Source organism: Cylas formicarius, unplaced genomic scaffold (genome assembly GCF_029955315.1).
Source record: "Cylas formicarius isolate icCylForm1 unplaced genomic scaffold, icCylForm1.1 PGA_scaffold_1__22_contigs__length_36826433, whole genome shotgun sequence".
NCBI classification, from domain to species: Eukaryota; Metazoa; Arthropoda; class Insecta; order Coleoptera; family Brentidae; genus Cylas; species Cylas formicarius.
The window spans coordinates 6,406,980-6,434,699 of NW_026844264.1; the positions used below are offsets into that span (position 1 = coordinate 6,406,980).

Genomic DNA, 27,720 nt, shown 5'->3' on the forward strand with positions numbered 1-27,720 from the left:
ACAATAGTAGATCACCAGTACTCCGCCCTCCAAGAAAACCATATCGATTGGGAGAAATTATGGATTTAGTATTTAAAATATTTATCCATCTGTCCTTGAAACTCTTTTAAAAAATCTTACCGAAATTACTAATCAAACTGATAGGTCTATAATTTGTTATGTTAGCTTTAGTACCAGATTTATGTAGTGGTGTGACCATCGACATTTTAAAATCTGTAGGGACAATGCCTGTTTTGAAAATTAAATTAATTATGTGTAATAATGGATTAATTATTTCTTCATCAGTTGCCTTTATCACCAAAACGGTTATCCCAACATGGCCTGATGAAGCGTTATGAAATATGTTTCACAAGTTCATTCTTTGTCAAGGAGTCAGAAACATTGATTCTGGAGTTCGTATAATATTCTCCATTTTTACTCCAATGTTTATGAAATAATCATAAGCGTAGTGAGCCATGTCTTCAGCGCAACAAAACTCATCACCATTAGTATTATGTATAGCTATATTATTGTTTGTAGGGGAATGTTTTGGGATGCTTAAAAAAAATGGAAGCATATTTGAAGTTTCATACTTTTTAATAATTCCCTATTTTAAGGAATTTCTTTCTCATAGTGCGGTAGAATGATAACTGCTCCTTACCTGAGCCGCCTCGAGGTTGGGTAGTTTCTCGTTGGACAGAATGGCGTCGGCCACGGCCGTGTAAAAGCTGCGGGCGACTCCGCTGCCCTCGCCGGGCTCGTCCTTAAAGGTCACCTTGACCCGACTAACCGCCAGCGGCGGCGACGACGGGTTCCTCCTGTTAAAGCTGTTGTACTGGCTGTTCAGCTCCTTGAACGTCTGAATCAGGAGCTGGGTCCGATCTCTTTCGATCTGAAACCGTCCGTCAGGCTATAATACCACGATCGAGAGACTTACAGAGGCAAAGAGTGACGAAATATCCACCAAAATTGGAAGAAAAAAAGATGGTTAAATGAGGAATTTAATTATAAGATATTCTTTAATACCCACTATCCTTGCAGATATATTCGAATTTTTCACAAAAAATGTCATTATTTATACTACCAAATCTAAGCTTTGGTCTATCGACTAGTAAACCCAAATATGAATTCTTTTTTTATTTTGCGGCAGTTTTTCTTAGTTTTCTTTAATTTTCTTGGCCAATTTAAGGAAATGATATTTCAAAAGTACCACAAAATGAAATAATTAGTCATGAATTTCAATCGCAAATTGAAACTAAAAATTGTCGATGAAAAAATGTGGATTTTGTTTACGGTAACATAATTTTTTTTAAAAAACATTTCAGACGCCCAATAAATGATTGGCAACGTCATTAGCCATGTTAGTTAGGGTCTTATTTCATAACCATTATTGTTAAGATGAAAGAAACAGAATACGATTTTACATACCCATATTGCCATCGTCTAAAGTTTTAACAATATTGCTATTCAACCACGATCATAACAATGTTATTATTGCTTAAGAAAAACATTACATTCTGCTAAACAAGGGTCTGCACGATTCCAGAAAAATATATACAAATAAAAAAAATGTCTTTTTTGGACGTTAGATTAAGCAACGATGTTGAAATAAAGGGCATAAAAAGAGCACATGGACAAAAGTTTCTAGTTCATGCCTGTTACAAACAGAGCAATTTTTTGAGAATTTATTTTAAAGTTATTATGATTGTAGGTTAAGTAGAAAGAGAGACTTGTTCCTTGTTCTTATTTGAGCAACTAATCTGTTAATGAATATTGGATTATGGAGCAACAAATATTCTGAGGATGTGATGAGTCAAATGAGGATAAAAGTTGGCAAACGTTAAGTTTTGTGCAATAGCAATGAGCAGAAAAGGTTCGTGCTGTATTAAGTAAATTTTGGTTTTCCTAGTTGTCTAAGCACTGAATGTTTTCAAAAAAAAGTTTTGCCGGCAACGCCCAGTGAAATTTGATTCGAAAAGAATCGAGAAGTTGAATATGTCGGTTAACACAAATCTTAGGAAGCCGCGAGTTTTCCATTTTGTGAATTTTAATGAGGAAGTTTAGAAGACAATGAATCGACTCTGTTTCGAACCTAACAAAAGCAGAGGCAGTTGATTTCGGTAAACATAGAACCATGATCATAACCATGTAGAAACAGAATACAACTTATTTGATTTTTGATCGGGATGTGCCCGAAATTCTGTGAGACTGTCAAAACGGTCTCTACCTTTGCAAGGGTCAAATCTTTCTGCTGGTTGTTCCTCAGCTTCTCCATGTCGCGCCTGAACTTGGCTTCTTTTACCGGGAAGCCTCCGAGTTCCGACACAATGGAGCCCGGTTCAAGACCGACGTCTTCCATGAAAACCCGCCCAAACAGATCCAGGGACAGTCTCCATCGGCCGAGGAGTAAATCGTGCGAGACCAGCTGTCCGACGGTCGGCTGTTTGATCGCCTGCTCGCAGTTCACCGACGTCGTCACGATCGTTATGTTGGCGGATATCTCCTGGTTTTCCAGGGTTTCAGGCAACTGGACGTCCATTAGAATGTCCGAATCGTTCGATTTTTGGCTTTGCGTATTGGAGCCCTGTTACAACGAGGATTCGGTTTCAGTTGCACGAAACGTTCAATATAATTTATACCTTCTAAGAAGGAAAATATTCAACTAAGTTAGTTTAAGGAGTGCAAAACTGAATGGAATTTGAGGAAAAAACCACTGTATGCAAATTTCTAGGGCCGCCCCTTCTGATGAAACGTACAATGAAATATAAGAGGTATAAATTATTATAGGTACAAAAACCAATGTATTAATAATTAATAAAAAAAATAACTTCAAAACCCCTCGAACGATATGAGTGAATTTATAAAAACGATATGAGTGAATTTATAAAAACTCGAAACTTGCATGAATATTTTGATTTACATATGAAACCATAATGAAAACAAAAAGTAACTAAATAATACATCACATATATTTCTAAAATTATTAGAAAGTATTCAGGTGGCTAAGAATTCTGATAGATAGACAAATAAGAATCGCAATAAAGAGAATAAACATTGTGTACGCTTCGTATCTGTCCCCAACCAAATACTCAAACGGGTGGAGTCATCAGAAAGCGATAATATTTTAGGAAGGGTTGTGATGTGCAAATTTTAAATAACTTACACACGTATTCTTTCTTCCATAAACTACTAAATTATTAATTTTTCAAAGAATATTTCACAGGGTACTACGACACTCGTTGATAAATCGAACTTGATGTTTCGCCCATCATTCTGTTGGTTTCTTCAGAGCTTAACTGAAACTGACTCGCGTTCTGCTCTCTACTTGCTGATATACTATTTGAGGGGGCGTAGCTAAAGGAAGGACATGAACATATTCGTGAAAAGTAAAGACCTGAGTTGCAGTTAAGATTGTTTGGTTGTATAGAGATTTCTCTGGATTCTCGGATTTTTCTTTAGTAGAAAAACTGATTACATGCAAGAATTTTAATTTTATCAATCATTCAACTTTTAGTAGGCCCTCCTTTAGCTCTGCCCGCGTCAAACAGTATATAAGCAGGTACAGAGTAGTTTGCGAGTAAGTTTCAGTTAAGCTCTGCGATGATCGGCGAAACGTCTGCAAACTCGATTTTTCAACAATCCCTGAATTATAGACTATTTCAGAAAAATGTAGTGTAACAAGCTCTGCTCACGAACTTTGTGCAGTACAATTAGTTTTGATCTCTATTGTAAATACGATCCTAACTAGGATTTGTTGTGATTGTTCACCGCTTAACAGCGGGTCAGATGGAAATGCCCAGGCGGTCCAATAAAATTCCTTTAAGACAAAAATTGTAAATAATCCGTTAATAATTAAAAAACTTTCATGGATCACTTTAAAAAAGATGGATTTTGCCTAAAAAATTTATAACCACACATTTGGATGTTTTTGAAGGCGTTTTTCAGTAGTAGTAGACTCCAACTTCATCTTGGAGGAAAACAAGAACTTATCGACTGCTAAACCACAAAGACTATTGAATTTGAAGGTTTGAAAAACAAGAAACTATTATACTATTATACTACTATTATACTATACAAATATGCCGTAGAAGATAGGACCGTCGACTCGTTAATTATACAGCCAAGAGGAGAGCCGACAGTTCCTCAGGTGACAAACAATATGATTTTTTATAATTTGATTTCCTTATAATATATACTTTTGTAAAATTTTTAACAAAAAAATAAGGACACTTAATACCATGCACAGGGTCTATTATAGGACGAACAGTTTTTCAGAATTTGTAAAGAACATGGACATATTTGTAATGTAATACCCAGCACCATTTCTGAGATTTTGGATTTTATGTCAAAAGTGACGCGGGTGTAAATACATATATCGATATCTGTGACTTTGTTACATATTTAGGGTTAACTTTCGTATAGAAGGAAATATACTTTAGGAGTATGTATCAGTATTTCAAAAATAAATAAATACAGCGTGGTCAAAAAGTAACAAAAATCTTAATGAAAAAATGGTAAAAAGGACTCTTTATAATTTTATTGTATTTCGAAATTAAGAAAGTGGGTGACTTTGTTTCCTATTTCAAAAACTTGTAGAAATATTAGAAATAATAGCAATAAAATACTATTTTCATTACAAAAATGCTACGACGACGAAATATTGCGAAAAAAACAATGAAGCGCTACAGAAACGTCACTATTTTATCTTGCTGTGGGTTTGGAAATCAATGTTTGGACACTTTTATTGGACCTAACTTTGTCATATTTGATTGTTATAGTTAAATTAATAAAAAAAAGGATATCAAGTCCATAACACATTTTTCCTTTAAAAAATGGAGAAAAAGGGTTTATTATTTACAACATTCACAAAAAAAAACATTTTTTATGAAAATACATATATTTTTGCAAATATTTTTTTCCAGTGATAGTGATTCAGTAGTTTCAGAAAATATCTAAATGTTTTTCACAAAATCTGTTCCATTTTTAAATATGAAAGAAATTTCAAAGCTCTATTGTTAATAGCTTTATGACCGGGTATGCTTTTGATCAATTAATAGCCGTTTGGCATTTTTACAATGGAAAAAAGCTTAATATTACTATTACTACAACGAAACCTTGTGCAAAGACACTGCTTTTTTAAATGCGAAATACGGAAAAAAATAGTAAAAACAGTGTTTCAGGCTTTCAGTTGTAGAAATCGATAAATACATTTATTTAATGGTATTATTCATATAAAAATTCAAAATAGGTCAGAAACGGTAAGACTTCGGTACAGTTCAGCGAAAGTTACAAGTTACTCAACAACACCTTGACATACTTGAAAAGTACAAGTGAACCCAAACAATTTTATTCGTCACGTTTTTTTGATATTTTCTACAGATTCTGAGATAACTTATCATCCCGTAATTAACGGAGCATCCCGTACATTATACCTAATTTTTATTCTGTTAAAATACAATTCTTTCCTTTTTACGAGTATCCTAACTGCAATGAAATCAATGCCAAACAATAAAAGCAGCTTAAGTATTGCTTGGTATACTTAATCAGCTTTTATTACTCTACAAGTTTCTGAAATAGAGTATATTAACTTTGAAGTAGTTTTAAGTAGTTTTTGAATCTTAATTTATCTTTGTAATGAAATGAAAAAACAATTTGAACATTTGACAACAATCCAATGTCCCATCTATACAGATGACGTAGGAAATAAGGATGCGGTACGGTCAATCGTAAGTGACGTAAGTAAAGCTCGAGTAATAAAGGTACTCACCATCGACGATCCCGCCCTCACGATAACGCTCGTCTTGCTGGGACTCCTGGAGGCACCGGGAGCGTTCAGCGACGGGCCGGGAATTCCCGCGATCCCGTGAAAACTGCTGGTAGCCGGGCTGGTATCCATACCGCCAGACAAGTTGGAGAAGTTGGATGAGGTATTTAGTTGCATCTAAAAAAAAAACACCGATTAGGAAGAGGCAGGCCTTCGGAATGGGGGAAGAAAACCCGCACCCTCTCGAATCCCGAACTTGTATCGTTAACGACAGCGCTGTCCACCCTCCTGGGCGACACGATTATTTGGGGTCGCGGGGTCTGCGAAATGTCACCGGGGGCGGGTGTCGTCGACCTCGAATTGTTCTTCGACAAGTCCTGCGGGCTGTCGTTCATAGATTCTTCTAAAAATATTTAAACCCACAAAACAACGATTAATACACGTATGATAACAAAATATATTGTAAATTCGTATTTAATTTTTACCACCGGTATACTAAAGATAATTTAACTTCAGAAAATAAAAAAAAAAGAATTTTTAAAATATTTCAGGATTTAAATAATGAGCTATTTAGCAAATAAATACGGAGAAGAGAAACAAAGCTATCCTAATACCTATGGGAAATCATATTCAAAAATGTGATAAACTCAAAGTTTCACGTAGAACAGGCTTAGTTTTTTGAGACAATTTGAGAAAAGCATTTTTTAGATATAAAGTAATGTGTAGAAGGTTAAATTTAAAATTCTTATCAAAACTAAATTTTTACAAAAGTTTTTAAATGTGATCACACTTACTGCCAGGGTTATGGAACTGACCGGAGATATTTTTTTTGTGTCAATTAACCAGTCAGTTAATTTTAAAATATTATCACTTTGTCGTGATAATATTTTAAAATTAACTAGACTTGGAAGGATTGATTTATAGAACGTGCCGACATATTTTTATCAAGTCAAAATTTAACAGGTTATTATTATATTATTAATATTATTGGGGGAGAAGAAGCTAGAAATCTGGGTATCGCCTGAGTATAAATGTTACTTGCGATACTGAAGACAGTTAAAACTGTATATGCTATATAAAAATGGAGCGACAATGCTGCTGTAACCTAAACTATGTCGACAGTTATCCTAAACCGTCCTTTGATACCTATCGGTCAAAAATGACGATACTAGTGAAAGGGCTGATTTTCGGATTGATATTCAAATACCGTGATAAATGATATCATATGCCTTAGTATAATATCAAGTGTAACTAGAATTGTAGCACTATTCTCTCCCGTGATTTAAAAACATCATTCGCAATATCAATCAGAGCTGTCACACAACTTGATACTATTCTAAATGAGGACTGCCTATAGAGAATCAACTGGTTTAGTGTAACCACCACAGGCTAATATAATACTATTTACAAATATTCTGGATTCCTCCTGCGTCAGTTGTTTATAAATAAAACTTGCTGAGGTTTTGCCAATCGTCCTGTTGCATCCTTCAGAGCTAAACGTCGGTAAATTTGATTTATCAACCGACGCAGGAGGAATCCAGAATGTTTGTAAATAGTGCTAACATTGAAATGAAACATTTTTTTTAATGGAATTATAAAAGGACAACAAAGAGTACGTGGAGTAATACCTAACCTTTCTGATCCATGAGCAAGAAAATGAAAAATTTTTATTTACAAAAAAATTGCTAGAAAAATGTAGTAGTTCGTTATTAGGTATACGATTGTTCCCTATTATTTGTGTACATTTGTTCTACATTTTTGCAATTATTTCTTTTTAATATTTAGTTTCTTTAATTCCTTCCATTTTTGCTGAGAAGAGTTAGTTATAGTTAGGATATGCTTTCCTTTCAGCCCTTATAGATAATGTAAATTTGAGTTTATAGTAATTCCAGTATTTCAAACTTCTAGTACTACAAAACCTATTTAAGTAATAATTTATAAATAAATTTAGTATTTTCGGTTAGTCATGCAGAGACTATACGGTATATTTGTTCACTTTATTTTAAATGGCGCATACTTAAAAATTGTTAAAATTGTTTTACTAAGAAAAGGCGCTTTATCATCACATATCATCCAGATCAAATATGTTGGACCAGACAGCATTTTTCAAATTTGCTTATTGTGAAAACGAATAACTCGCCTGTTTTAGTACCGATGGCGGCCAGCAAGCTCTCGAAGGGTTGCATGATTCTTTTCTTCGCCTCCTGACCCGGCCTGGGATTAAGGCACAAGCCGCTAGTGCCCGGCTCTCTTGCGCTCTGACCCTCGGTTTGCACGTGAACTTCCTTCGAATCTGATGGGTGTTCTTGTTCCACGCCGGGGAAGTAGTTTTTTGGATAGGTTAGAGGATTTGGTCCCATCACGTTCAGCGAATTTGATATGGGATGATTCGCTTGCGCGGGCTGATGCATTGCGTAGTCGTTTGTGCGAGTCGAAAGGCTCAATTTCGTCGGCAGCTGTTCCAGGGGATTGTCAGAGTTGTCCACTAAAATCCCGTTAATAGGTTAATGGGAAAGTGTTCTTTGTCGGTAGTTCAAATGAACCGCAAATAAAACTCAAGAAATATAATTGCCACTGGGGTTAACCATCTAAATATCATTCACAATTTTTTTTTATATTGCGGAGGTTCAGTCAAAATTTGTCACAAATGGTGGCAAATTCTAATTTATAATTTTAATTATACCGATCTTTTAACGATTAAACCATTACTTTTAGTCTTGTCTTTTAACGGACCCTCCTAAAGAGTAATTACAATCTTTTTACCTATTGTTACTGGGCAAACGCAACAACCAGTAATTTATTCATAAGTAAGTGCTAAGACATTTCCGTCTAAACAATAGTGAACAAGATATATATTCTAATTTATCAAAACAGATGGTTCCGACTTAGAGAAAACTGAAAAGGAAGCTGGAATTATTTGTAAAATGGGATTTGAAAACCGCACAACAGACAAAAAATCAGTAGTAGTAGAATCGCACAAAACATTGTGAAAACTGTTTTCAAAATTATTTTTCGAAACAATATTCCGGATTAAAAATTCAAGAATATTAATATTAAGTTCATATTCAGTCAATTTATCAGAGAGTCAAACAGAATAATATTTTGAATAAAAACGTACTTATTTACGTAACTACGGACAATAATTGACAAGTAAAGTTGACAATGCACTAATCAGTATTTAATATATTTAAATAAACATAATGTAATATTAAATCTCTCTATTTTGTGAAACACTTTAAGAGTCCGTCCTAATGCTGTGTCCTACAATGACGACTGGTTGGGTGTTTCGTTGCAGTCGGCAGGTTATTTTGATAATAGCTGTCCAAAGCCAAGACGGTATACTTTGAGACAAACGTGAGATGTCGATATTTGCAATTCCTAATGCCTAACACTGGGCACTTTAAGTCCATGAGTCTAGGATATGGCTGTTACCGTCGCTCCTCTGGACTAATTACATGAACGTGATTTTTGAGTTTGTGAACGAAATTTGCCTATCGGATCTTTTTGACTTACCGGACGCGCTAAGGGTAACCGGCTGCTTGGGAATACCGAACAAATCCTCGCGACGCACGTTCGGCTGCAGCAGATGGGGTTGATCGGCGAGGGGCAGCGCCTCAGACATGGGCGTCTCGAACGGGTCGGGCGGCGGGCAACCGAGGCACAAAGTCGATTCAGATCTCTAAACAACACCCTTTTTATATATGAATTCGCTTATATCTCAATAGTTCATTTTATCGAAAATTTTGAAATACAAAAGCTCCGTAATTTTATTTTTTATATTAGAATATATGATTTTTATGTTTCGGTTATTTCTAACAATATTAATAAAACAAGAACACCAACAACAACAGATATTAATTAAAATTTAAATACCTTATTTTATACTATCCATTTAGCAAAGGAAAGGAAAACTATTTTTATTTAATACCCCTTCTGTTAATAAAGGATCAGAACTAAGTAAAAGTCATTCATTCATCCATATTACACTTTGCGCGAGACATTTTTCGAGCATAATTTGGTCGAAATCATTTATACTTTTTACTTTTTGCCTCAAATCCATGATATTCAGCTACCAATAGCTCAATCATACTTTTTTTTATAAACTGCATAATATTGATTTTGAATCTTGATTACATGCAGCTTAAACTTGCAGAACACTTTTCTAGAAGGCTTTTACTTCTGTAATTTCAGAAGATGTCAGTCATTGGAAATACCGACTGCTCAAAATTTTCGCTAGTTTTGGTTAGTATCAATCCAATTTATTTCTGAATCTCGCTTTTCCTTTCACATAAATGTTGATTTTCTTCTTGAAACTATTTTTGCCATTTTAAAAAATTTAATCCATATGAAATATTCAAACAATCGTACATAATTCTAGGCGGGCTTGTTCTTGAGGGGATTAACCAATGTCGTCAATTCTTTCGGACTTTAACCAGACAGCAAACATTTAGTTGAAGACGATTTATTGCTACAAATCTATTCTTTCACCATAGTTAGCTGCAGCTTGTGCTTTAACGAACAGTTTTTGTGGTTAGATAAAAATAATGATTGGCTTATGCCTTTGGCTATACCTATTTTTAATGGTTATCTTGTTATTTGATAATTTATACCAAAAGACAATCAACATCCAACATTCTTTCTAGCTATAACTGGTTTCACAAAATTTCATATTCTATACATGGAAGCACAATGAAAATTAACAATTTGACAATTGTTTTTATCACAAACAGGGTGTCCCAAGTTTTTTTTTACTTTTTTATTTATTTTTTGCTATATCTACTTTAAATTTAAATTAAACATCTAGAGTGTTTTACAATCCTGCGATATATCGAAGAGTTTTTTCGCTACATTCAACACCAATCCGAAGAAGAAAAAGTTATGCAAAACGAGATCATCACGATAATTGCTTCTAAGTGACAACACATGAAATGTAATACAATAATATACGTGGTGTCGTATTTGAAGCTGTCAAGAATGTAGAGGAAATAATCTATTTGGGTACCCACATTAGCAACAATGGCGGTTTAAGACAAGAAATTAGAAGAAGGATAGCTCTTGCTAAAGCCGCAATGAACAAACTTAACAAAATTTGGAAAGATCAGCATATCACAACGTCAACAAAATGCAAATTAGTCACCACTCTCTTTTTTCCAATTGCGTTATATGCAGCAGAGTTTCGGACTTTAAAAGCCACAGATATTGCCAAGTTGAGATGTGGGTCTGGAGAAGATTACTCAGGATCCATTGGACAGCCGATAGAGATATGATATCCTACTTGAAGAACTTAATATCGAAATTAAATTGTCAGCCAAAATCAAACAATAGATTCTGAAGTATGTCATGTCAGCGGGAGACCAGATGACAATCTTGAAAAACTTGTGGTTCAAGGAAAAGTAGAAGGAACCTGACCTAGAGGCCGCTCTTCAAAACGGTGGCTGGACCAGGTGAAGCAGTTTACAGGAAAATCGTTCCAGTACAGTACGCACGATTGAAATGAATGGAGTGACATTGCATTGAGTCAAACATAAAATCACGACACTTTATCTTTGAAAATGATGTAGTTGGTGAATTTTGGACATCCAAAAACTAAAACCGTTCTATTCCTATCAAATTAAAAAATATATATATTGGAATTTGTTTTTTGGTTGTGTGTGTGTGTGTGTGTGCTCGCGAGGGTGCGTGTATGTGTGTGTCCGCGCACGCGGGTGTCTTTAATGATTTGACTTCGTCTGTAACCTTTGGTTAGTAAAGTCCTGTTATTATTATTATTATTGACGCTAAGTCCCAGTATATTAATGTGCAGTGCCAAGGAGAAGCAATTCAGACATCCTCGAATGAGAACGTATGTGTCACGCTGCCGAGAGGAAAAAAAAAGTGTTTGCATTTACACTGGAAAAATAGTGGACACTACACAACTGAGTATGGCAATCTTTTGATATGCTCTGGAAACGAAAACCACAGCAGTAACGGTGTGGCCTTTCTGATACATAAGAACTTTAAGGAATCTATTTTGGGATACGAAGCTATCAACGATCGAATAATTACCCTGAAAGTGCAAGCAAAACCGGTCAACCTAAACCTCATGCAAATCTATGCCCCCACATCGACATGCCCTCAAAATGAAATAGACAACTTTTATGGTATACTCTCGAACACAATAACCAGAATGCCTAACAGAGAGCCTTTAATCGTACTGGGCGATTTCAATGCGAAGATTGGCGAAACGAAGACCGATACACATCTACGAACGGTAGTAGGAAAATATGGCATAGGAGAAAGAAATGAACGTGGTCAAATGCTTATCGAATTCTGCGCGGAAAACGAACTATACATATCTAATTCCCATTTCCAACATCATATTAGAAAAATATATACCTGGAGATCTCCTGATGGACATACACGCAATCAGATTGACTACGTTCTTATCAAGAGAAGATGGAAAAGTTCTATTAGAGATGTGAAGACCTATCCTGGCCTGGATTGTGGAAGTGACCATAATGCTCTGGTCGCGGAAATCTGTCTCAGACTGCAGCGCAACAAACGCCGTCCTCCAAAAACCAACCCATGGTACAATGGGAAAAACGAGATCTTTCAAAATGCAGTCAAAGATAATCTTGACAAAATATCGCAAGAAAAAATCAACCAAATGAACTCCGATGAACTCTGGACAGAAATGAAACACTCTATTGAGCTCGCTGCCGAATCTGTAAAACCTGATAAAAACCAACCAAGGAAACCATGGATAACACAAAGCACCTGGGAAATGATCTCCGAGCGAAACAACTTAAAAATCAAAGGACTGCAGGAGAACGAAGCCCAAGAGACATATGGAGAACTGAGCAAAGCCATTAACAGAAGGCTTAGGATTGACAAAAATGCGTACATTGCTTCAGTATGTGAGGATATCGAAAAACATGCAAACCAAAACCAACCACGGGATCTATTCCAAAAAGTGAAGATGCTCTCAAGAACCTTCCAACTACAGTACCTTCCAATTAAAAATACCACCGGTGTAAGATTGACCACGACACCTGAAATTGTAGAAAGATGGCGTCAATATTGCGAGAATCTTATGGCCGCTGAAGAGATGGACCTACCAGAGAGCCTGTCACTTGAAGCTCGGGTACGTGAACCACAAATTCTGAGAGACGAAGTTGAAACAGCTCTTAAAAAACTTAAGGACAGAAAAGCGCCAGGCTCAGATAATATTGTAGCGGAAATGTTAAAATGCACTGGAGGCAAAGGTATTACCTTGCTGCACCAAATCTGTCAAAAGGTATGGGAAACGGGAAAATGGCCAGAAGAATGGACGAAATCTGTATATATCCCATTACACAAAAAAGGCCCAAAAGACGACTGCAGTAATTATAGAACAATTGCTTTAATAAACCACGCAAGCAAAGTGCTACTGTACATCATACAAGGAAGGCTCAAAAATTACCTCCTCCCCAATATACCCCCAGAACAAGCAGGTTTTATGCCAGGACGAGGAACAAGAGATCAAATTCTAAATGTGAGACAGATGGTGGAGAAGCTCTTTGAATACAATGTCTCTGCTATGTTATGCTTTTTGGATTATAGCAAGGCCTTCGACACGGTGCACTGGAATAAAATGTGGTACGTTTTAAAAGAAATGGGAGCCCCCGACCATCTAACCTACCTTATTAAACAGCTATATGACAACAACCTAGCCCAAATAAAAATAGGAAACGAATACTCAGGAAATTTTAGAGTTGGAAAAGGCGTAAGGCAGGGATGTATTCTCTCCCCCATACTCTTCAACATTTATGGAGAATGGATAATGAGGAAGGCGTTGGGGAACTGGAAGGGTGGCGTATCTATTGGAGGGAAAAAGATATCAAACCTTCGATACGCAGACGACACTATCGCAGTGGCTAAAACCGAACAAGAAATGTGTGTACTATTACAACGAATCGAGCAAGTAAGCCTGGAGTGCGGACTGCGACTAAATAGATCTAAATGCCACCTGATGATAATAGACCGGGCAGGAACAATTCCTTTACCACTGCAGCAAATCCATGACATAGAAGTTAAAGAAGAGGTTATTTATCTGGGCACGAAGATAACAAATAGAGGTGGTTCAGAACAAGAGATTAAAAGAAGAATTGGGATGGCAAAGGAGGCTTTGGGAAGGCTGGTTAAAATCTGGAAAGACCACCGTATCCGCAAGGAAACTAAAACAAGACTTGTGAAATCTTTAGTGTTCCCCATTGCAGAGTATGGCTCGGAATCCTGGACCATAAATGCTGCATCTCGAAGAAGAATTGAGGCGTTTGAAATGATATGCTACCGAAGAATGCTGAGAATACCCTGGACAGCATACCGCACCAACGCATCCATCTTAAGAGAACTAAAAGTACGGGAAAATGAGAGATTATTACCAACAATACAACGACGTATGCTTAAATTCTTCGGTCATGTAATACGAAAGGACGGTATGGAAAAACTCATGATACAGGGGAAGGTTGATGGAAAAAGGGCAAGAGGAAGGTCACCAGTGAGATATATAGATCAAATAAAGGAGCTCACACAAATGTCGGTCTCACAAGTGATGCGTACTGTAGAGGACAGAGAAGCTTGGCGAAGGGTCACTACACAACATCCATGAACGAGTCACGACGTCCGAAAACGGACAACGACTGAAGAGAGAGAGAGAGAGATTATTTTTATTATTATTAAATCTTTTCAATCAACTATTGAGATTAATTATAGGGACACCTGAAGGAATCTCGTACCAACCATAAAATTTCCTCAGAAATCAAAAAATGAAAGAATCTATCGGGTGCTCTATTTAAAATAACGTGCTGTGAGATACTTACGAAATAACCTTATAATGGTGTAAATTTTTGTTTTACAAAATTTTTCGATAAAATAAAAGGGACATACAAGAATCCTGCAGTAGTAAACACCTTGGCGAGGCCAAACCGATCCAAGATTACTCTACGCGATCGTATTCAACTATCAAAAAGAAATACCTGGAAGAACGAGTGCTTGCGTCCTTTGCCCGCGCCGGCTCCCTGCTGCGACGATCCGTTCAGGTTGGTCGATATATTGGTGGCCAGATTGGACACTTCCTGGTCGTCCAGGGACTCGGTTTCCATCGCGACCGCGATATCTTCCTCGCCCTCGTCGTTTTCGTTCTCGTCCTGGTCGTTCCACGGAGGTAACGGCAAGTTTCCGCTCTGGCTCCTCAGATCGTCATCTCTAACGGTGTCGAAAAAAAAAAAAAAAAAAGAACATGTTACAGGGTTCTAGTCAACAATCGATTCGGAATTACAGACCTGTGCTCGATCATGCCGGAACGCATGTAGTAAATCAGCGCGTCGAACACGTAAGCGACGTGCTTCAAAGCCGAAACGTCGAGAATCGGCAGCGAATCCAAATGTTCGCTGTTGTGCGCACGCATTAACGAGAGACAGTACGATAGGAACTCCCGTCTGGCGGCATGCGCGTCGCTACCTGCGTTTCCATCAAATTGAAAAAAAAATAACATCAAATCAGTAAGTACAATAAACCAAAAGAAAACTTAAAAAAAAGAAAAATAAATTTAATAAATAAAAAGTTGACCAATAGTTTTTGCTTTGTGTTTGTGTTATACACGGTGTTATTGAACTGACATCATACAATTTAATGAATGAAGTCTGAACTGTAAGATGGATCATTAAGTGTTTTTCCAGTTCACTTCCACCAGTTTCAGCTGTGTCGCAGCTGATGTGTGGAGCCTGGCGTTGTCGTGAAGGAGCAACATCTCGGGACGGGAAAATCTCGTTTTTTTTGCGACGATACTGAATCTATATACCCAAAAGACCACGTCCAAACTTTCTCCACAGATAATCGTGTTTCGACTTTCACGGGGTTTTAGTCGCCATGCTTTCTTCCACTCCATATACTTTTGATTGGAGGGTGTTATGATGGACTCATGTCTCATCACAGGCGTCACAAGTGACAATTTAATGCAAAAAAAGCTTCCCCTTCTTCTAGAAAAACAATTCAATGCAATTGACAGTCTTCTGGTCTCGTCTGATAAGCTCACGAACACGTGCAACGTGCAACACTGGCGCGGGGACAATGGAGCTGGAATCTCAACACTTTCGCGGCGTTGCTCTAAACTCATCTCACTCATTCTAAGGACTACTAAGTTAAGCACTGGATAAGCCGGCGGATGTGCTTTCTCTACTCTAGACATCCCCACCCAACGACCACAAAGACCCAATCACAAACTTCCCAGTTTCAGCCACTAAAGGTTCGTGTATATTTGATTGAACCTAGCAATTTGTTTCAGTATTGGCGTTAATAAAGTTTCGGCATCGTAGTTTTAATAAATTCCAATATAATAACAAATTAAGCGTTATTATTTTGTCTACTAACCCCATAACTCCCGAAGAATTTTCGTTACGGACGCCGGTAATTTAAAGTTCAAAAAACATTTTTTTTTCATTGTTAATTTTGAAAAAAAATATCCGCCATTAGTTAAACACGTCCAGATATGATTAGGCGGCTTTATTCCTTTGTCTTGTTAAGTGGTTCTTGTTTTGAACAAAACCAATCCCCATTCATCCAGCATTCACTATTTTCCAAAAAGTTCTACACAAATTATTACGTCTTCAGTTTTATGATTGGGCTACAAAAAATTTCAATTTCTTCTAGATTTAGACACTGATAGACAAACAGACTGTGTACGGTCAGAATCCTATATTCCTTGAATAGATCCCTAGAGCTGTTCCAGGGTTTGCGGTTACCGATAATCCTTAGTGCGGTCTTTCGCATTTTAAATACCCGCTCCCAATCAGCAGAGCGCCCCCAAAATAAAAGTGCATATGATATTCGTGACTGAAAGAGACCAATGTAGGCAGTTCGAAATACATTGATGGAGGTGAAGGATGTATAATATAGAGGCTAACTTTTTTGTAAGCTCATTTATGTGATTCTTCCAGGACAACTGGTTGTCTACATATACACTCAGAAATTTCAATGCCATACTCTGTTCATGTTCCTTAAGAGAAAAGATACATATCACGGTTTTATTGAGACTTGGGCTTAGATTGTTATCTGCGAACCACTCACGAAGTTTTTATATTTGTACATATAAAATAAACAATAACGGGCCTAAAATAGATCGCTATGGGACACCCGCTATGACGACTGATAAGGCTGAAGATAGGTTTTAGGACTGGACTATCCGAGAGAACTCTACCGATCCCTCATGAGAATGAGAGAATGTCCAGAATAAAATCCCCTAAATTAAAAACTGGCTTACTGGAACACCTCCAACTTAGCAATTGTACGGCAGAATTTATTTGTGATGTTGTAATCAGGCAAACAGTAGTTCCCGATCGCCGTTTTTAAGCTTTAACAAATACTTTAAAATTGTATGTGCTCGAGTGGCGAGAACTGAGGAAAACAGTATTTTTAACCTTAAACAAAGACTAATATAGGCAAAGGTAAGAAATATATTTCTTTTACCTTTTTCAGTGGGATAAGTTACATCAAAAATAGTTCGGTATGCCCGGAACGCCATGTATGGATACAATAACAACTATTTTGATGAAAAAGCAATTTCTCGAAAATGTACTTCATCGCTTTCCCAAAGGGAAAGATCTAGTATCCCGAACTATTCGGAACTTAATCCAGATAAAAGCTATGTCTGCTCAGTTCATTTTACTGAAAGTGATTACGAAAGAGACTTACAAAATGAGTTATTAGGTTTTTTTTGTCTTGAGTAACACATTAAATTCATCACAAAATTTAAGTTTTAGGTTTACCTTTAAAAAAGATTGTAACAAAAACTGCTGTTCCAACCCTATTTTTAACTAGAAGCCACCAACAGAAGCAGGATTATCTAGATTAAAAAGATTTCAGGTATTGTCTGAGCTTTTAGCAACAACATCGAATGCCTCAAGTGAAATTCTAGAGAAAAATCCATCTCCTGAACCCATGTCAGAACCCCAAAAATAAATTATAAAGCTAAGTGTATGGATTTGTTGGATAGTTTTAATAATTTAACCAAAAAATATTCTTGCATTTTCTACTTTTGAAAGAACAGTTGTTTTACAGTATGATGAGGTTAAAGTGACGGCTGTGGAAGAATATAATGTCGCTCAAGATGAAATTTTAGGTCCTTATAACAAGTGGATCCGATTTTAATCAGGGTGCTAAGGAAACTACTGAAGATGCTTTGGAGTACATTGCGGACTACTTAGCTAAAAAACACAAAAAATATATCCCCAGTTTAGGAGATTATACTTATAAAATTACCACAGCATTCCCTCTTGGGTACAACAGTTATCATTTGGGGGGCCTTATAAAGCCTTCTGATCATTTTTTGAAAAAAAAATAAAAAATGGAACTTTTATTTTGAATCCCATCATTTCGAAAAGGGCAAGGGGTGGTAAAAAACTTAGTAAAAAAATATTTAAAACAGAAAAAGAATTACGATTTAGATTAGTTACAGATTTTTGTAAGCTGAGAACGATAATGAACGCTATGAATCTCAGAAACTTAAAATCAAAATATAACGTTAGTCTAAAAAGAAAATCTTTGCAAGATGATACCCGCAGAAAAAAAATTAGAAAGTATGGTAAAATTGTAAAATAAAGATTTAAGTATATGTAGTAATATGTATTTTTTATATTATGTACATACGAGGGTACATATAAATACATATTATCATTTACCTACCACCTATAAATAGTTATGTATGCCTAATATATTTTTTGTTTTTTAATATGTTCTTTAATATATCCAAAAATAGGGATTTCCAGTTTATAGGTATTTGTTGATTTTTGTATATTTAAAATGGTAGAATGTTGTAAAACACAAAGTTTTACAAGTAAATCGTTTTGTTCGCTAGTTTTATGTATTTATGTGTAACAATATTTAATTAATATATGTATTTCAAGATAATACATATAAGCGAAACTTGATTGCAATAGTATTATTTTTATCCTACCTGAGATCCTACCCTACCCTACTTCCCAATAATTACTAATAACTAATAACTCGGATCAGTTTCGGATTATTTCCTATTAAGTTTACGATTCTTGGTTATTGACATTCATTGCAATAGAGGTTAGCCTGATAGGATCTTCTTGTTTTACTGGGATCCTGGAGCTGCCGTTGTTAGTTCAATGTTTTCTTTGTCCTGCCTGGTTGTTGAAACTGCTTTTGTGGCCATAGTTCTTGTGGATTGCAGTTTTTTTGCGGCAAACTACCTGATCGTAACCTTACTTTTCAAGTTTTTCTTGGAGTGAAATTATTTTTTTTCTGACAATTTTCTAACATCAGATTGTTTTTCTGTTCGAGTTCCTCCATAACTCAAAGCAGAAGTGATTCCCTGTCACTAAGAAAGTTCATCTCTTGGCTATCTGCTGGCTGTATTGTAAACTCTTAACGAAGGCATGGCGAACTTTTTTTTTCCTGTGCTCTCTTAAAACACGACAGATGATAGATTTCTATGCACTTTTTATACTGTACACCGGTTGTAACATTGCCCTTGCAATGAAAACACTGCGATACACTCAGTTTATTCAATATTTCTTTGAGTACGAATTTTAGACACTTCTGACCTTTCCGCCATCTATAACATCAAAGCGAGCGTTAAAGGTATTTGTTTGGAATTTAATGTTGCTTCTCGTTTACGTTTGGAGCCCTACTACAGTATTTCACAATTCTGTAAACCAAAGAAAAAAGCGTGAAAAAGCAGCAAATTGCTGCGAGAACGTCTAGCATCAAATATTTGTAAAATGGTAACTGTTCTTAAATTTCTGTTGTATAAAACGGAATTTTGTTAATAATGGTTTGAAGATGTTGACAAATATGTGGTCAGTAATATTATGAATGTAAGAACCACTGCAGCAAGTCAGGGGTTGCTTTCGGACTCATTTTCTTAGAGAGGTTGTGGTGTGTCAATATATAAGCAGGTACAAAGTAAAATGCAAATCAGTTTCAGATAAGCTCTGAAGAAGCAAAGAGGATGAATGGCGACGCAGGAGGAGACCAGAAGATTTGTAAATGTTATTACAGTAGCCTATTTCTTTGAAGACTAACGAGGTTTTTTGCAGGGTATTTATGATACGAAATATTTGTCCTAATTATTTGCCATCATTTCAACATCGGCTCCAGATACACTAATTAGAATATATGATGATATTTCAATAACATAATTTTGGAGAAAGTGATAATTTATCTTCTAACTCTATTAAAAAACTTTCCTTACCCTCTCTATCGGCCCGGGACCTCGCGCCTTCCACATTGGTGGTAAATCCAACGATTCTGCTGCCGCCGGTACCGCTCGTAGTTCCCGTGACGGCGTGCGTTCTATAGCTTGACCTCACCACTCCGGTACTACTCAGACCCGCTATAAATAAGAAAAGAAAGTTGCAGGTCGGTAACATCGTTACCGATCCCTACAGCTCTTCTATCACACATTTTATATCTTATCTGCATTTTCTATTTCAATTATATTTATTTCATGTATTATCGTCTAGACACGTAAAATGCAAATAAGCGCAAGGATGACGAAAAGGCAAAACAAATAATTTTATAAAGTTAATCCAAATAGAAATCGCCAAGAATTGCTTTTCTATTTTTACGCCCAAACCAGTCACAGTCACAACGTCGATTACATTTTTAGTCATGCAGACAACAACTGTTAAGGTAGAAATAAAAAATAAAATAGTTACAGGAACGTAAATGCCAAAATCCAAAGGGTTTTCTTGCGAAATGACTTGTTTAACGCAAGACAACCTTCAACCCCAATAGCGCACAGTGGACCGGTTATAAGAGAAGAGCGGGAGGATGTAATATTTTACAAAAACGTCGATGATTAATAAATATGGGATTTATATTCATGAATAGTTACAGAATTCAAAGCTTAATTTTTGATAGTAACGATTAGAGCAGTTATTTTTTGAGTTATTAATAAATTACAAAGCCAAAATATTTGCGTTATTGTTTATTTTTAGAATTCGTTCTCAGAAAAAAGAATTCGACGTCGGAAAAGTAACATATATGTATAATATCAATTTTTAACGAAACGGCCTGCATATAAGTCAACTTCTTTACAGAGCACGTTCGTACGTCTAGAAAAATATACAGTTTTGCGTATGTTTGGAAAAAGTGTTATTTGGTCTAAAAAAATGAATGAAGAGAAAGTAGGGAAAATTGATTTATTAATAAACAACTTATTTACAAATACTTAAAATGACCCCTGTTTCTATTGATGCACTCTCTATAACCGTCATATGGCATCAACGATAAACTGACAGTGATTTAGTTCACTGTATTACTTTTATTTTCGTTTTCATTTTTTTATACTTTTAGCGTGTTGTGGGTGCCTTTTTAAAAAATCCAAAACAAAATGATCATCTTGACTTTTAAATTGTTTTTCGGCATAATATTTCCTTGTTCTTTGCAAAGATTCTATTTTCGTGTTCACTTAAAGAACTAAAATAAAATTAAATATTTTTATTATACTTATACAGGGTTAGTAAAAAGTAGCGGACGTTTAAATATCTCAAAAACTGCCAAAACTGGAACGATAGAATTTTTAATCAATGGGGGGTTTTTGGAACCTGCAGAATTGAAATATACCACCAGCTGTGTTGTCATATTTATAACTGTTAATGTAAAATCTCCTAACATCTGAACATTTACGAGGTTTGTGAACGTAGGAAACTTTATAAGTGTATCAGTGAAAGGTTACCAGAATTATAAGTAATATCGCAAAATCTGACAACATTGCTGTTAGCATTTTTTAATTCAAAAACACCTAGGCATTGAATTAAATCGTTTTAGTTTTGGCAATTTTGAAGATATTTAAGTGTTTCGGTACTTTTTACTAACCTAATGTTTGATAAACTCAAATTGACATGCAATTTTGGTTGTTTTTCAAATTTCAAATTCAGTATTAGCTTCAATTCTTTTAATTTTTAATTTAAGTAACTTCTTTAAACAAAAGTTAGTACTCATATTAATATAAAAAAAAGCAATATATTGCACAATATTTTCAATCCAACAAAATATTAAAGTAATTTATAATTACAAAAGGATTCAAACATGTACTGGACAACAGCAATATACTGTAATTTGTAATCACTGACTATATCGGTTCAGATAATCTGTTATTTTCAAAACATTGACATTTATGTATTTTTACCATTAATTAAATAAAATAAAATTTTAGCGAAAATTAACCGAGATTTGGTAATTAACAAACATTAACTAATTTCAAAATCTTGCAGTAAATGTTTATTTAAATTTTTTATACAGGGTGGTCCTAATGGAGAAACAACGCATCCATCAGGTAAAAATAAGTAAACAAGTTCATATATACATCCCCTAAAATGCTTCATTGGGAGATACAGGATATTGTAATTCTGTCGAGTTTGCTTCTAAACTTGGTAATTAGTATTGCCACTTGTACACTTAATTTTCGCACTACTTTTTAATTATTAAAATTACATAAAAGGTCTCACGAACTCCTATGGTTAAACAAAAACAAGTTTATCGGTCCTATAAATTTGTTTTGAAGTGGCGATAATACCTACAGAGTTTGAAAGCAGAATTTAGAAGAGGTATTTCAAAAATAGTTTAAAAAGCTTTTCTTGTAATATTTCAATACTCTGTATATTCAAAATGAATATGCTTTAAAAGTTCCTCTATTATAATTTTTTTTTATTGCTTTTAAACAAATAAACATAAATAATAAACGATTAAAATTATAAGACGGCAATGAATTTCCATGCTGTCAATTTCTTCTTATAGAAACATTTCGTAGTCTCTTTTTATAGAAACTTTTCAGAGTCTCTTTTGTCTTTTCGCCTCCACCCTATTGTATACTTAAATGTTGGGTTGTACTTCGGAGCACGGTAGTTCCAATGAACCGCCACCAAAATGTCATTGAACAATAAGCGCCAAAGAATCGAACGTAAATAAAATTATCAGGTAATTAAAGGAGCATTAAGAAAAAGTTGTAAGCGCTCATCAGCACTAGGGACAAACACACGTCATGCATATATGTACGTTCTCATTTGGAAAGCAAAACAGTGGTGAAAAAAAATCAAATTCCTAGGTGTAGGTTTTCTGGCCAAAAGTAATACAGCGATTACGATTTTATGAAAATGATAACACAGACGCTTAAAACGTTTTTAAGAAAATGAAAAACTGAATATCGTAATTTCAAACAAAAATGACGTTTAAAGATAACTGTTTTCAGAAAGATGTTTTGTTAAAAATATTATCCAAATTTAAGATTTTTTACTGCCCAAGCTGCGGTATGTTTTTTGAAAGTTATTTTTAAAAAATACAATTCTTTTTTTACAATTGAATTTTTAGCAAAATTTTGTACTACACCTCATCACCCATTACATATTTTTAACTTAAAAAGTTCCATATCATTGAGGAAAATAAAGTAAATGCCGCAAGGTACTTTAAAACGGCATATAATAGACCTTTACATCCTTATCACATATATGCAGTTTTTCAAAACAACTTCAAAACTTAAGGGGGGTCATTTCCTGTTTAAAATAAAGGGCAGTTTGTCATATATAAGCTGAATCCAAAGCGAATCTTTAAAAATATGGGGGAAAAAAATTGTTTTTATTTTTTATCTTTAAAAGGAAAATAGATAAAACAAAATTACACACTTTTTGCATATTCTTTAAAAATCCGGGAAGGGGATTGAACTGGTCTACCCCCATTAACTATAATTAAAGAAAAACTTAAGCAATGAATTATTAGAAACTATTTTGTCTTCTGCTTTTTTTTCCAAAAACTTGCAGTTTCCAAATAAAAAAACAAAATGCAGAAAAAAAAGTTATTTTGGAAACATCTCTGCAATAGTGTAATTCACCATTACTGAATTAAAACCATTACTAGGGAACAATTAAATGATTAGATAATAAAACTAACTGAGCAAAGTCAAATAAAGCAATAATAAGAAACGTCAGCAGCCCACTAGATTTTTTTTATCTCGTTATGCATTTCTTTAGACTTTATTTTTTATTTGTAAAAGGTAAGTCATATAAAAAAAATTCAAGAAGCAAAAGTTTCAAAATAAAATTTAAAAAATATATATTTTTTTAGTTTAGTTTTAATTTTTAGTTTTTCCTTAAATTTAATATTCCAATCCCGCCATTAAAAAAATAAATAAAAAACATGCATAAAATATGTAACACTTTTTATCACCATATTTGTTGCCTAGTTTGTCGTCCTTTGAGAAAACAAATTTTAAATTATACTATTGTAGTTGGTACACTGTCTTTAATTACCTCGAAATATAATAAATTTAAAAATTAAAACAATATGGAGTTAATATTTGTGTTGTATTTTTTACACAATGTTAAATGTTTATTATTATTGTTCGTGGTCCAAAGTTTTATATTGTTACTTGAAGGATAATGATTCAGTGGAAATACTAAGGGATAGTAGGACCTCTATTGTCTTTATTTTTTGTTTACACAAAGTTCTATCACTGTCCCGGTTGCACTTTATAATGCGTGGTGTAAACAAAAAATAAAGGCCATCGAAGTTCCATATATTTCATATATAGGCAGCTGATAACTTTTAGTATTTCGCTTTGCTTGGTTTTTCTCGCTTTTAGTTCTGTAAATCCTTACAAACCCAAAATTTCTTTACACATTATTATATTATTACATTAGCAAATGATGAATTTCTTACCATTCTGTCAAATGTTGTGTAGGGTTAAAAGATATAAGAAAAATTGGTCAACGTCCAACAAAACAATTATTTCAAATGAAATATGTAAATTTTACTAATTTTGGCCAAAAAGTTACGTCGCGAGAATGCAGAACTACCGTTTACGGACCAACAATGCTTTCGACAGGTCCTCGGCTAATAAACAAGTCCAACCTTAAGATAGATTTCTAAGGGGCCATATTCATACCAGTTCATCGATTTTTCAAATATGACGAGATAGAAAAAAATGAAAAATGTTTTTTCCCGCACTTTTTTTGGATATCAGTAGAATGGAGGGTTGTCTTATAATTTAGGTGCAGTTTTCTAAAACGGAAATGGCGGGATGATATTAAGAATTCCTTATATAAAAGTCTATGAATATGGTCCCCGCATCGTAAAAATGCCATCAACCGTATTAGCCCCCACCCTCCCGTAATTGATACAGCCCGACCGCTAACGGACAAATGTCGAAACAAAAGCTCCCCAAAAACAAAAAAGCAGTGAAACACCTAATGAAGCCAATGATGCGGGAGCAGGCACGTTATTACGATGCCCACCTCCTGAGTTGATTCCGGAATTATTCATCGTATGGCCGGCGGGGCTCGGTAAATCGAATGAATTTGTTAAAGACGCACCGAATTTCAGCTGGGCCTCGGTCGCGTCCATCACCGTCAACAGCCAATCCCACGTCGGCTTCAGTCTGAACTCTAAATAGATCTACGACGAAACAAATGAAAAAAATGGGAATCAATTGGTGCGAAATACATGCGATTTTTATATGATCTCGTTTGTAGTTCAAATGAACCACTTAAGAAAATTGATACTTGGAAATGAGCTGAACGCGAGAGTCACTTTTTGGAATATTTGAAGAAAAAACTTGTTCCTACACAATAAATGAAAATGATGATTGTTTTGTACTAAAAAAAATGTTGAGAAAAATCAGCCCCAAGATCATTAATTCATAAAATGACGTCTAAACTAACCCGCCATTTAACATCTCGTAGGAGGTTTTCCACAAGGCAAAAGTGTATACAAGCATAGGTCAAGTGTCAAACTTACAAAAAAACAGCACTACTGACTTATTAAAAATATTCCTTAAAAACACAAGTTTTTTAGTTTGTTTCGGTTTCAAAATAAAAAATTGAAAACTTAACTCCATATACTCCACGACACAAAGGGATACGAAATTAAACTTTAAAAGTATTTTTTTAACAAATTTTGATTGGAGCAAAATTAAACAAAATCGGCTGCAAGATTTGTAAACGTTTTTTTTTTTAATTTAACACCTTGAAACATTAAGATGATTGAAGAATGTAACTGACATCCACGTTGGAAAAGAAAACAAAAAAGAGCACCACCAATTCCAAATTTTTCTTTAAAATACTAACCTAAAATACAGCTAAGGCGTTCGAAATAATCCATTTTAACTTGCCCAATCCGAAAAAAAATACTTTTTTTTTAAGTCAGCGGCGTACATCTCTTTGACAAAAATATAATATTATTATTATCCAGCGCGCCAATGGTAGGTACTAGTGCCCGATTTTAGAAAAATCGTCTGCAAGACTTTGAAATAACTTAAGAAACGTTGTCAACACTTTAGGATGAGGTAAAAATACAACTGACCTGTACATTGCAAATGTCATCCTGAGTGACGTTCATGCACGCCGACTGTGGAATGCCGCCGATTGAATTGGTCGACATGGCCGCAAGCAAGTCTGCGATTTGTCTCACCACGATTCCTGTAAATTAATAAGACACATATTTCGATATTCCGAAAACTAACCGAAACAAATTAAATATTATCCACGAGGAGAATTTTATAAATAATTTATCTATACTTAGTAGATGAAATGAACCGCTGACGAAAAACTATTTAGAAATCAACTCTTTGATATAAGATCCAAGCAGTTAAAAGCGCGAAAAGTTCAATACGCAACTCCAATCTGAACTTACCGAAGGCCCTCGCCAAACAGCTCGCCGTCGTGGCCATGGTGATGGGTTCCGAGCTGGCCGCGACGGTGGTACTACCCGTCGTGGATCTTCTTAACGAGCTCGGGTCGATGAACACTAAATTCGATCCGTTAGCGAGACGCACACCGGTCGATCTGCCGGCTTCCCTCGACCTGATGGCCCACTGCATGTTTTGCGGCGCCAGATTCGACCGGTTTCCTTGACCGGTTGGGTTGCTAAAAAAGTTTGATTTGAGCCAGTGTGCCAAACGAGCCGACGATGCCAGAAAAAAAAACTTAGACACCCGAACAAGAAGTTTGCTTTGTCTCGCTTTGGTTAACGATGGCATCCAAATATTTTGGCAACCAGTCATTTTGTACCTGATTTCAATGCAAAAAAGCATACTCCTAGTCCCCCACGCATTCTACGCTAGTATAGGTTAGAATATATTTACACTCCGCAAAAAAAACGTATCGCATAATGCAGTTTTCAAGTGTTGGCGATTTCGAGGTTTGACGATTGTATTAAACATTATACATGTATAAACATGTTTGTTCTGTACTACGCGCTAAGCAACCACTTGCGAACCGGATATTTTATTAATGCCACATGTTAGGGCATCATATATACTAAAAATAGTTTTCGCGTGCAGTAAGACTTTAAGAAATATCCTTCGGACAGTTCATTCGAGCGTTACGTTATTATAGGGTTTGCGTTGAGTTAAATTGCGAAGACTTAGAAGAGGTGAGTGTTCTCAGGAGTACAGTAATTCAAAATTTATTTAGTTCTATACCCGAGGCATTAGATAAATTTAAATTTGTTCTTTCTTTGAAATAGTTCAAACGTTGTTACTTTGTTGCTTGAAAGTCATGCGTGTGTGTGTGTTGGGCGTTTCTGCCCTTCAGTATATTATGATCTATGCAAATCTGGTATTGTTCGTTAAGTCGTACTTGGCAGTCACAAGTGGAGCTCTCCAAGGGAGTAAACCTTGCCATCTCATATTTTTCATTAAATTACTACTATTTGCAGAAGATATGAGAATATTAAGATTTATCCACAATCAAGATGATATCACCTTCAGAAGGGCCTTCAAATTGTTGACTCTTGGTGTAAACTCAACAGATTGCCATTGAATATTTACAAATGTTTTTTTGTTAATTTTTCAAAAAGGGGTTGCATTGGTTTTGATTATTTTCTAGGCAATATAAAATTAAAACGAAAACTTGGGGGTTTTATTTGACACTAAGCTTTTGTTAGCTAACCATATCAATCAAACTTGCAACAGGGCGTTGAAAATGTTAGGATTCATA

At 35.2% G+C, this 27,720-nt stretch overlaps 1 protein-coding gene and 1 non-coding gene across 8 annotated transcripts in view; both read right to left on the bottom strand.

Annotated features, from left to right (window-relative positions):
- LOC132697456 (E3 ubiquitin-protein ligase UBR5) overlaps positions 1–27,720 on the bottom strand; it is an 84,809-nt gene that overhangs the window by 12,618 nt on the left and 44,471 nt on the right. For 5 of the 7 annotated variants that reach the window (XM_060662990.1, XM_060662988.1, XM_060662987.1 and 2 more), the window contains exons 23-34: positions 26,414–26,646; positions 26,084–26,199; positions 24,970–25,177; positions 19,980–20,120; positions 15,046–15,223; positions 14,740–14,968; positions 9,257–9,422; positions 7,884–8,228; positions 5,983–6,146; positions 5,747–5,920; positions 2,207–2,563; positions 641–871 (exon numbers count right to left, since the gene is read on the bottom strand). In XM_060662990.1, coding sequence (XP_060518973.1) covers positions 641–871; positions 2,207–2,563; positions 5,747–5,920; positions 5,983–6,146; positions 7,884–8,228; positions 9,257–9,422; positions 14,740–14,968; positions 15,046–15,223; positions 19,980–20,120; positions 24,970–25,177; positions 26,084–26,199; positions 26,414–26,646 — 2,542 coding nt within the window. The remainder of the gene's footprint in view (positions 1–640; positions 872–2,206; positions 2,564–5,746; positions 5,921–5,982; positions 6,147–7,883; positions 8,229–9,256; positions 9,423–14,739; positions 14,969–15,045; positions 15,224–19,979; positions 20,121–24,969; positions 25,178–26,083; positions 26,200–26,413; positions 26,647–27,720) is intronic. The other 2 variants (XM_060662993.1, XM_060662991.1) reach the window with 2 other exon arrangements.
- LOC132697522 (small Cajal body-specific RNA 8) lies at positions 3,034–3,161 on the bottom strand. Its single transcript, XR_009618168.1, has one exon. It is a non-coding gene; the product is annotated as a small Cajal body-specific RNA 8 (non-coding RNA).